Source organism: Callospermophilus lateralis, chromosome 6 (assembly GCF_048772815.1).
Source record: "Callospermophilus lateralis isolate mCalLat2 chromosome 6, mCalLat2.hap1, whole genome shotgun sequence".
Taxonomy (NCBI): domain Eukaryota; kingdom Metazoa; phylum Chordata; class Mammalia; order Rodentia; family Sciuridae; genus Callospermophilus; species Callospermophilus lateralis.
In genome coordinates this window covers 131,830,479-131,842,666 of record NC_135310.1, presented here as the reverse complement: position 1 = coordinate 131,842,666, position 12,188 = coordinate 131,830,479, and the positions used below count along the sequence as shown (strand labels likewise).

Below are 12,188 nucleotides of genomic sequence, written 5' to 3'. Positions count from 1 at the left end.
TCTTTCAGTAGTTTTGCAGTTTGGATCTTATGATTCAGTCTTTGACTTATTTTTGGTTAATTTTTGTAAATGGTATGAGAAAAGCCTAATTTCATTCATATACAGATATTTTATTAAAGAGACTCTGCTTTCCCCATTGTGCATTCTTGGCACTTTTTTGAAAATCATTTGGCTGTAAATGGATGGATTTATTTCTGGGTTGGCTTTTGTCACATTGCTCAATTTGTTTTCTGCCAGTTCTTTCTTCGATTGCTATAGCTATCCAGTATGTTTAAGTTTGGTATTGTGATGCCTTCAGATTTGCTCTTTTGCTCAAGATTGCTTTGGCTATTCAAGATCTTTTGTAGTTTCATCCTGATTTTAGGATTTTTTCATGTTTCTGTGACAAACGTCTTTGGAGTTTTTGTAGACATTTCAGTGAATCTGCTGACCATTGTGGGTGGTATGGATTTATTCACAGTAATGTTTCTCCCAAACTATGAACACAGGATATTTTTCCTTTTGTATTCTCCATTTTCTTTAATCAGAGTTCTATAGTTTTCAGTATGCATAATTTTTATCCCCTTGGTTTAACTATACCTACATCTTTTTTGGACATCTTTATTTAAGAAGGAGGTAGTAGCAACTTCACACAGGATACAAGGCCAAGTATAGACTTCCTTGATCAAAAGTTATTTGGAATCGAACAAAATTCTTGCTCACAATCAGCACAGAAAATTTCATTATATTTGATTTTTCAGAAACATTATTTTACTGTCAAATTATACACACTTATTATAATACAGAAGAGACCACTCCTGGCCCCTTCCAGTGTACATCTAAAAAACTAAATGCTAATATGATGCAAACTTTTCTTTAACAACATTTCTCAAATTGCATTACAACTTTTTACAAGTACAGATGTTATCAAGCTCTTTTAACCCTTAATATGCTATCTTGAGAAAGGAAATACAGGAGCATAAGGTGACAGAGGCAACATATTTCCCCATGGGTCTGTAATGGTGGTTCATTTTACATATGTGAGTTCAGGATTCTAGAACTATATCATACTCCTGGCATCTGAGGCAGGCAAACAACATTTACCACTGTAAAACCTTTATTTCAGTTTCTTAAGTAATGTTGCATACTATAAATTTTTATAACTTCTTCAAATGTATAACGTCTTCAATTGTGCTATCAATTCATTTCTGGAGAACCTTTTAGTTTTATGTTTGTTTATCAAATATTGACTATGACACTTTTAAATGAACTATTTCTGACCAAGCTCTCTGAATCAGGAAAATCCAAATTTTATTCTCATTTTTAAAATAGAAATATTAAGATTACAGAAATAATACTTTGTAAATAACTTCAAGTATTAAGTTGATAATTGTCATGAAACAATTTTAAATACAAATTTCTTTAAATTTAGAAAAACTGACACAAGTAAAAATTTTCCATCCTATTTAATCAAATGTATATATTACTTATAATATATACATTCCTGAGTATAATCCATTGTGGTGACATTGTTTATTTCAGAATTTCTCTGCACTTAGATTAAAAGGTATTTCGTCCCAAGAAACTGAACTTTTCTGTCAAATGCAGTTGTTGAGATATAATTGATTAAAAATGGATTAATTACAAACTTTATATATAAATCATAGACATCAGTAAAGAAGTTATTTATTCCATTTTCTTGACTTATATCTTGAAGTATAATAAATCTCATATATTCTGCAGCAATAGATATTGACACAGGCCACATTGAATTTGTCCAGTTTTCAAGGACATGTTGTTCTAAAGCCACATGTTTTCATCCACAAGGTCAAGAGGAGTGTGAGCCACGAATTGGATCAGACAACCTTGATTATCTTTGGATTCTGCTTTCCCAACTGGCAAAAATTTCTCTTCAAAAACTGGATTGTCATGGTGGCCAATCGCAAAGTAGAAGCTTTTAGACATTATCTTCAATATTTGGTTCCTGTAGCTAAATTCCAAAGTCCAAAAGGCTAGTTGGTTCATAGGATGGACACCCATGCTTCAGCAGGGACTCCAGGAGCAGTACTCAGTTGTAATATCAGCCATATTCGATTTTTGTTTTTTATTTGTACCAGGGGTTGAACCCAAGGGTGCTTAACCACTGAGCAACCTCCCTAGCCCTCTTAATTTTTAAATTTTGAGACAGAGTCTTCCTAAATTGCTTAGGGCCTAACTAAATTGCTAAGGCTGGCTTTGAACTTGCAATTATTTTTCCTCAGCCTCCTGAGCTGCTGAGATTATAGGCATGTAACACTGTGCCCAGCATATTGAATTTTTTTTAAAGAGTTGGAAGTTAGCTTTATGTAAACAGAAAAAAAATCACCACAGGAATTTCTTCTCTGAATGGAGAAAAATGTAAAGTTTTTAATAAGTTAGAGAAAACACATCACATTAATATAGCAAAAATAAGTTTAAGTAGAGCATTCAATTTTCAAGGAAGTGTAAGTTGCTTATAAAAGAAGCTCAAAGATGGAATGACCAATTGAACAAATAGTGAACTGAAGAGATATTTGAATTTTTGTGACAAGTACCAAATGATAATAGAAAAACTTTATCTTTTACTATAGTTGAAATTAAACAGATGGCAAAGACTTAGATTTGTATGAAATGAAGAAATAAGAAATTGAGTACTAATCAATAATAACTCAAAGGGGCTTTGAAAACATTGACTTATGTTTCTTTATAACTCTTGATGACAAAATAATTGAAATATCAAATTATTTGAAGATTAGAAATTATTAAACTTGTTAAAATCACATTAAAATATTCAGAATTGGCCAAGCATTTTTTTTGTCAGAAAATGTATTTTCAAGTGAGTTCCAAAACCTCTGGCAGGGCATTTAAGGAACTTCTAAATTGACTGAGAAAATGGAATGGAGCCTATAATCCCAGCATCTCTGGAGGCTGAGGCAGGACCATTGCAAATTCAAAGCAAACCTCAGAAACTTAGTGAGGCCCTGTTTCAAAATAAAAAAAAAAATAAAAAAGACTGAGGATGTGGCTCAGTGGTTAAGTGCCCCTGGGTTCAATTTCTGGTATAAAATAAAATGAAACAAACAAACAAACAAACAAACAAAATGAATAGAGCTACACAGATTAGTTTAAAAGATAAAGTTTTCAAGGAAGGTAAAAATTTCAGCAATGTCCTTAAAGAGAAAAATCTAAAATTATTAAAAATTGTAAACAATTACTCATCAATGACTTGTGAAAAAAAAACTTCATATACAGTTGAAAGGAAAAAAATGAATGTGAAAGATCGGGAAACAGGAAAATTTTTCTTTAAAAAGCTAGATAGAAATATTTTAGGCTTTGTAGGCCAAGAGGAAAATTTGGGATATCATGAAAATATTTAAAAAATAACATTTTATTTTCTAAAATCTCCTAAGTTGTTAATAAATGCCAGTAAAAATGCACAGTAACAGAAACTTATTTATTGCTGATGGGAATGAAAAATGTTTCAAATACTATGAGAGGTCAATTGTTAGCTTTGTATAAATTTCAATATAGACTTATCCTATTACCCCAAATCACATTCCTAATTATTTACCCAAGTGAATTGAAATCTTATGTCCACATAAAAATGTTCATTCAAATGTTTAAAAGTAGCTTTTGTTTTTCACATGGAAAACTCAAAAATAACCCATATCCTTCACAAGAAGAAAGGTAAACTGGGATACATCCACAAAACAGAGTGCAGGTCATCTTAATCATTTATGGAAAATAATTTATGCCTGTTGATATAGGCAAAAACATGGATACATCTTAATTATATTTTACTAAGTGAAAAAAGCTGGGTTGGGGATGTGGCTCGAGAGAGAGAGAGAGAGAGAGAGAGAGAGAGAATTTTAATAGAACCTGGCATGCGTGCGGCTGGGTTTGATCCTCAGCACCATATACAAACAAAGATGTTGTGTCTGCCGAAAACAAAAAAATAAATATTAAAATTCTCTCTCTCTCTCTCTCTCTCTCTCTCTCTCTCTCTCTCTCTCTCTCTCTCTCCCCCTCTCTCTCTAAAAAAAGTCAGATTCCAAATGGTGAACATTGTGATTCTATTCATGAAGAAACTGGAAAAACTGTAAGGATGAAAAGCACATTTGACTTTGGTGGAAGGGAGATTACAAAGAAGTTGTGCTGGGCAATTTTTGAATGATGAAATTTGTTATGGTTTGAATTTAAAATGTCCCCCAAAGCTCATATGTTGAAGGTTTGCTCCTCAGTGCAATGTTGTTTAGCTTTGTGTTTTGGGGAGGTAATTGGATAATGAGGGTTCTAATATCACTAATAGATCCAACCATTGATGAGCTTATTTTTTAATGAGCTATTTGTACATGTTGAAAACTTAGGAGATGGAGCCTAATTGAAGGAAGTAAGCATGTAAGTAAGACATGCCTCTAAAAGTTACACTTTTCTCATGGCACCTTCCTCTTTCTCTATTTTCTGATTGACATAAAGTAAGCAATCCTGCTCCACCACATGTTCCCTGCTGTGATGTTCTGATTCAACAAAGGCCTGAGAGGACAGGGTCAAGTAACCAGGAACTGAAACCTTTGAAACTGTGAGCCAAAATAATTCTTTTCTTAAGCTGTTTGTTACAGATATTTTGTCTGCAACAGCAATGGAATGTTGACTTTTTAAAAAAGTGTTTTTATTAGTGCAGAGTTATAAATAATAGGGAAGTTCATTTTGATATATTTTTACATACATGGAATATAACATTCCATTTTAGTCTGCAGTGCTTCATCATTCCTTTCCCTCCCTCCTTTCCCTGTTATTCTTCCTCTACTCTTATATTTATATTTATTTATTTTTAGAATTAGTGCTTTATAGATAAGAGTAGAATTCACTGTGGTACGTTCGTATATGTATGTAGCATAATTTTATTCCACAGTTCTTCCTTGTTCCCCTTCCTCACTAGACCTCAATTGTTTTCCTCCATTTCTCCAATCTCCTCTCTATTTTCATGGGATATATCCACCTCCTTTTTTACTTTGCTCTAGTTTCTGCATATGAGAAAGCACTGAACCTTAGATTTTTGACTAGAGTCTGGCTTATTTCACTTATCATGGTATTCTTCAGTTTTATCCATTAACTAGCAAATGCCACATTTTCATTCATTTTTTACCACACCAAACTGTTTCCAGCATTATTAAAGATTTTAATATTTAATAAATTTTAATAAACAAGCATGGTATTTCAGGCAGAACTTGGACAGACAATCATTAACAGTATATAACAACTTTCAAACTCCCTTCTTGGATGGGCTACTGAAATCAGAAAGCCACTATAAAACCCAACGCAGTCTTCATTTGATGCTCTCAATAGAGAAAGTTTAGTGTGAGGGTTGACATTTCATATTTAGCATGTTGTTTAACAACTTTGAGCTGACCCTGAATTTCAGGAAATGAAATGAAAATGGCAGAATCATTAATCTGAAGATCCACAATCTAGAAAAGGAATTGCTGCTCTTAGAAGGGACTCTATCTCAATGATGTCACTAGAAAGTCTAAATTGCCCAACACACTAGTGAAACCAATTATTGGTAATCAGGTCTTAACAAGTCTGAGTTTAGGGGAGTTAAGTATATGCCAGTGGCAGAGAGGGAGAGGAGAACATAAAGATAAATTTGAGTTTTTCCATACCATAAGGTGTTTGTGCCAAGGTGGCTGTGTGTGCCAACATCAAGGAATCCCTCCTCTTGGGAGCCAAGAGGAAGTCTCTCAAAAACTATTGGGGAAAGGTTTTTTCTCCCACAGCAATCCACCTTTGGAGACATTCTACCAGTAACATATGCTCCTTCCCCACAAAACAATGAAGTGTTCTGTGTGCTAACAACATATCTGAAAAAACAAAATTAAAATACAATTCTGCATTTTTATGAAACTTGATTTAAAAATAATATTTCAAACTGTACAGTCACCAAGAAGTTCACATTTATCAGAAATGTACACACTTTACTTGGTATCTCCAGTACCTTCAGCTTTCTGTGCCTGATCTGTTTTGGCATTTCCATTTTCTGCAGGGTTATTCTCATCTTTGTCAGCATCAGCTTTTCCCTTTGGATACCCCTCTCCTCTTTTTGCAGGTGCTTTTTAAAGGTTGGGCTCTGGCTGCTCTGGGAGGAGCAGGTTTAGCAGACAGCTTTGTGGATCTTCTCTGTGGTTTGTCCTTCATGTTGGTTTTATCTCTTTTAGCATCCCCTTCAGCCTTTCTCTTGGGCATAGTGACTACCACAGCAGGATGCAGGTGCTGGATACAGGGATGCTTTGGCATGGGGCTTTGTTTTTCTGGGGTCATTCTCACCTCTTATTCCCACATTTTCATTTTTTATAACTGAGTACTCCATCATGTATATGTACACATTTTCTTTATCCATTCATCGGTCAATGGGAACCTTAACTGTTTCTCTAACTTGGGTATTATAAATTTCTTTGCTATAATCTTAAATGTGTCTGTATTATTATGCTATGCTTATTTTTTTCTTTTGGATAAATAGCAAGGAGTGGGATAAATGGGTCATAAAGTTGTTCCATTACTAGTATTTTGAGAACTCTCTATACTGCAGAATTGTTCTTTCTTATGCTACCTATTGATTTGTACAACTGTATACATTTGCTAAAACACACAATGTCCATTACAAAAATTATCTTTAGTACAAAGGCTGAAAGGCAAATGTATTAAATCAGTAATAAAAGTCTCCCATCAAAGGAAACTCAGACGTTGGCTTTACTGTTCAATTTCATCAAGTATTTAAAGAAGGAACTAATATGAATCTTTAAACCATTAAAAAAATGGAAGGGATAGAGATGTCTAAAACTCATTCTTTGAGGTATTTCCCCAATGCCCAAAGTAGATAAGACTAGAAGATATACAGTTTAAACCAATATCACTGATGAACATACATGCAGAAATCAAACTAAATATTATTAAACTGAATTCAACAGTGGAATAAAAATTCATCACCTGAGTGAAATTCATACCAGGGTTGCAAAGATGATTTACATACACAAATCAATAAATATGGTATGTGACTTTAACAGAAACAAGAATAAAACCCATATAATCATATACATAGAGGGAGAAAAAAATCATTCAATAAAATTCAACATTTCTTCATGATAAAAACTTTCAAAAAATTAGATGTAGAAGAAATGTGCTTCAATATAATAAGGACCACATATGAAAATTCCCCAGCTATCATCTTACTGAATGGATCATTAAAGTTTTTTCTCTAACATCTGAACCAGAATGAGGATGCCCACAATCACCACTTTTATTTAAAAATGTCTACATTGTAGACAAATCTCTACATCTCAGTTGTGCCAGGGTAGTGGTATAGGTTGCCAGGAGACCAAAGAGAACACCAAAAGGTGGTATATTGCCTTATATAGACTTTATTGAGAAATGCTTATGGGAATGTCCAGTGGAATAGGTTGAACATATAGCATTTCCAGGCATGGCATTTTGCCGGTGTCAACTAGTTGAGTAAGTAAAATGTATTTCTTCCAAACTGTCCTCAGTTTTGTATTACTTATCACTGAGGGAGGGATTTTACATGTTAGGCTACAGAATTCATGACAGCAGCACTTGCTTGCTTTCTTTGTATAACCAGCAACTCAAGGAGCAACTATTCTGGTAATCAATGTTCTCTAGATAACATTAGCTTGCTATAGTTCCCAGTGTGCATAAGGGAAAGTCAATGTCCTTAAAGATAATACGTATCTGGATATTCCATCCCAGGCTTGTCCTCATTTTCTTCTAACTTGGCTAGATTTTGGTAACAGAAAGGGACATGACATTTTACTATCCCTCTTTTCTTTAAGGTTTGTGTCCTCCAAAAATTCATGTGGTAGGGTGGTCCCTATTGTAATTATGTTGAAGTGGTCAAACAGTTGTGAAGTGAAAATTAGTGGGAGGCAAGTGGGTATTTGATGGCACTGCTCTTTGGAAGCAATTAATAGGATTCTACTTAGTTCCTGAAAGAAAGAGGTGTTAGAAAAAGATAAATTCAGATATAAAGTGGTAGAATTGCTATATCACATGGTAGTTCTATTTTTAATTTTAAATTGGCTTCCTTCCATGCTGATTTCATAATGGCAATACTAATTTACATTCCTACCAACAGTGTAGACAGGTTCCACTTTTTCCATATCCTTGATAACAATTAGTTTTTGGAACATAGCTATGATAACATGTACAAAGTAGTATCTCAATATGTTTTTAATTTCCATTTCCCTAATTATTAGTAATGCTGTGCATTATTTTATATAACTGGCCATTTTTATTTCTTCTTTAGAAAAGTATCTATTCATGTACTTTGCTGAGGGGCCTGCTCTTCCAGTATCAACTGTGGGGAGCTTAATGGCATGGAGAAACTCCTCTGGAGATGGTTTCAGAGAATAGTATCTGCTTTATTTCTCAGTAAGAATAGCTTTTATAGCAGGTATGTGCCAATTTACGTATAATTGTATGATAGGCCAGAGGTGATGCATGACATATCATCTTACAGAATTCAAGACACTAAAGTCCAGAAACTGCCACATAGGCCAACTTTGCACCAACAGGGGAATAACTTCTTGTCAAGGGAGCAAGAAAATGGCACTTTCCAGTGTTCTGACAGCACTTTTTCAAAAAACGTAGGGTTCTGTTAGGACTTCGCTGCTTGCACAATGAGTAAGATAAGCATTCCTCCATGTAGGTCCAAGGTTAGGCCGGTTAACAGTAATTTTCTCATATTTTACATTAACTTATTTTTCAAAATAATGCACTCATGGAACTCATGGATTATGTATGTAATTTTAATATTTATCAACATATCTAAATAGCATGTACTATGTGTGTGGGGAAAAATTGTCAGTCTTTTAAAATGTTAAATATTTTGAAGTTTTCATTTTAAATATCACTTGACTCTTTCTCACTAGAAAGATTGCTTTCATTATTTTCTTCCCTTTTCAATTAATTAGTGCTTTTTTACTTTTATTAGACATAATTAAATATTATATACTCCAAGAAAAATGAAGCAAGATATTAAAGGATCTGATATTTTAATTCCCCCAAATGATTTACTCAATCTCAGATTTAATTGTTTTCTATTTGCTCAGTAGGTGTCCCTGTCCCCAGATTCTGGAATCAGTAGATGCAACGCACAGTAAATCATGTACTATATAGTTAGCTCTAGGATGGTTTCAACTGTTATGAAAATACCATATTTTACTTCACAGTGGTTTCCACTGCATAACTTTCACATCCTGTTTCTTCAGTTCAAAAATTGGTTTATAACCTTTTATTAGGTAATTGTTAATGCTACAATACTCTTTTTAAATTTATATATGACAGTGAATGCATTACAATTCTTATTACACATATAGAGCACAATTTTTTGTATCTCTGGTTGTAGACAAAGTATATTCACACCAATTCATGTCTTCATACATGTGTTTTGGATAATAATGATCATCATATTCCACTATCATTTATAACCCCATGCCCCCTCTCTTCCCCTCTAACCCCTCTGCCCTATCTAAAGTTTGTCTATTTCTCCCATGCTCCCTCTCCCTATCCCACTATGAATCAGCCTGCCTGTATCAAAGAAACCATTTGGCTTTGTTTTTTTGGAATTGGCTAATTGCACTTAGCATTATCTTCTCTAACACCATCCATTTACCAGCAAATTCCATAATTTTATTCTCTTTTATTGCTGAATAATATTCCATTGTGTATAAATGCCACTTTCTTTTTTTATCCATTCATCTATCGCAGGGCACCTAGGTTTGTTCCACAGTTTAGCTGCACCCATTTGCAGTCCCAGCAGCTGTGTTTGTCTTCATAGTAGCTGCCATTCTGACAGGAGTGAGATGAAATTTTTTTTCTTTATTTGCTGATAGACCTTTATTTATTTACACATTATGCTAAGAATCAAACCCAGTGCCTCACAATGCCATGCAAGTGTGCTTCCACTGAGTCACAGCCTCAACCTGATGAAATCTTATAGTAGTTTTGATTTGCATTCCTCTAATTGCTAGTGATGATGAACATTTTTTTATATATTTGTTGGTTGATTGTATATCATCTTCTGAGAAGTGTCTGTTTAGGTCCTTGGCCCATTTATTGATTGGGTTATTTGCTTTGTTTGTTCTTAGCTTTTTGAGTTCTTTATGTACCCTGGAGATAAGTGCTCTATCTGATGTGGGGTAAAGGTTTGCTTCCAAGATGTAGTCCCTCTATTCACCTCATAGACTGTTTCTTTTGCTGAGAAGAATCTTTTTAGTTTGATTTTGTTCCATTTATTAATTCTTGATTTTAGTTCTTGCGCCAAAAGAGTATTATTAAGAAAGTTGGGGCCTAATTCCACATGATGGAGATTAGGGTCTAATTTTTCTTCTATTAGATGCAAGGTCTCTGATTTTATTCCTAAGTTCTGGATACATTTTGAGTTGAGTTTTGTGCATGGTGAGAGATAGGGGTTTAATTTCATTTTGCAGTATATGGATTTTCAGATTTCCCAGCACCATTTGTTGAAGATGCTAGTTTTTCTCTAATGCATGTTTTTGGCACCTTTGTCTAATAAAAGATAATTGTAATTTTGTGGGTTAGTTTCTGTGTACAGAAACTGTTCTGTACTATTGGTCTACTAGTCTGTTTTGGTGCCAATACCATGTTGTTTTTGTTACTATTGCTCTGTAGTATAGTTTAAGGTCTGGTAGAGTGATGCCACCTGCTTCACTCTTCTTGCTAAGGATTGCCTTAACTATTCTGGGTCTCTTATTTTTCCAGATGAATTTCATGATTGCTTTTCAATTTCTATGAGGAATGTCATTGGAATTTTGATCAGAATTGCATTAACTCTGTATAGTGCTTTTGGAAGTATGGTCATTTTGATAATATTAATTCTATCCAAGGTAAATCTTTCAATCTTTTAAGGTCTTTCATTATATAAATCTTTTACCTCTTTCATTAAGTTGATTCCCAGGTATTTTATTATTTTTTGAGGTTATTATAAATGGGGTAGTTTTTCTCATTTCCCTTTCTGAGGATTTATCACTGATATATAGAAATGCCTTTGATTTATGAGTGTTGATTTTATATCCTGCTACTTTGATGAATTCATTTACTAGTTCTAAAAGTTTTCTGGTGGAACTTTTAGGATATTATTATTATAGAATTATATCATCAGCAAATATTACCAATTTGAGTTCTTTTTTCCTATGTGTATCCCTTTAATTTCTTTTGTCTGTCTGATTGCTCTGGCCAGTGTTTCAAGAACTATGTTAAATAAAAGTGGTGAAAGAGAGCATCCCTGTCTTGTTCCAGTTTTAGAGGGAATGCCTTCAATTTTTCTCTGTTTAGAATGATGTTGGCCTAAGGGTTATCATATATAGCCTTTACAATTTTGAAATATGTTCCTGTTATCCCTAATTTTTCTAGTGTTTTGAACATAAATGGGTGTCATATTTTGTCAAATTCTTTTTTGAAATCTATTGAGATTATCATATGATTTTTATCTTTAAGTCTATTGATATGATGAATTACATTGGTTGATTTTTGTATGTTGCAACCCTGGGATGAATCCCACTTGATCATGATGCACGATCTTTTTGATATGTTTTTGTATTCAATTTGCCAGAATTTTATTGACAATTTTTGTATCTATGTTCACTAGAGATTTTGATCTGAGGTCTTCTTTCTTTAATGTGTCTTTGCCTGGTTTTAGAACCAGGGTGATATTTGCCTCATAGAATGATTTTGAAAGTGTTGCCTCTTATTATATTTCCTGAAATAAATTGAAGAGTATTGGTATTAGTTCTTTGTTAAAGGTCTTGTAAAACTTGACTTTTGATGGAATCTGCTATTTCATCATTTGAAATTGATCTGTTTAAATTGTGTATATCATCCTGATTCATTTTGGGCAAATCATATGACTTTAGAAATTTGTTGATGCCTTAGATAGTTTCTATTTTATTTGAGTTCAAGTTTTCAAAATTTCTAATTATCTTCTGTATTTGTGTAATGTATGCTGTGATATTTCCTTTTTCATCATGTATGTTAGTGATTTGAGTTTTGTCTACCCTTCTGTTCATTAATATGGCTAAGTGTCTTTCAATTTTGTTTAGTTTTTCAAAGAGCCAACTTTTTGTTCTGTAATTTTTTTCAATTGTTTCTTTTGTTTCAAT

General features: G+C 33.4%; 1 protein-coding gene and 1 pseudogene across 1 annotated transcript; both read right to left on the bottom strand.

Annotated features, from left to right (window-relative positions):
- Nucleotides 1-1,661: 1,661 nt before the first annotated feature.
- LOC143402150 (trafficking protein particle complex subunit 2-like) lies at nucleotides 1,662-1,944 on the bottom strand. Its single transcript, XM_076859589.1, is given in 2 exon segments — nucleotides 1,662-1,758; nucleotides 1,760-1,944. Coding segments are annotated over 2 exon segments (282 nt in total).
- Nucleotides 1,945-5,972: 4,028 nt separating this feature from the next.
- LOC143400863 (non-histone chromosomal protein HMG-17 pseudogene) lies at nucleotides 5,973-6,240 on the bottom strand (annotated as a pseudogene).
- Nucleotides 6,241-12,188: the final 5,948 nt, after the last annotated feature.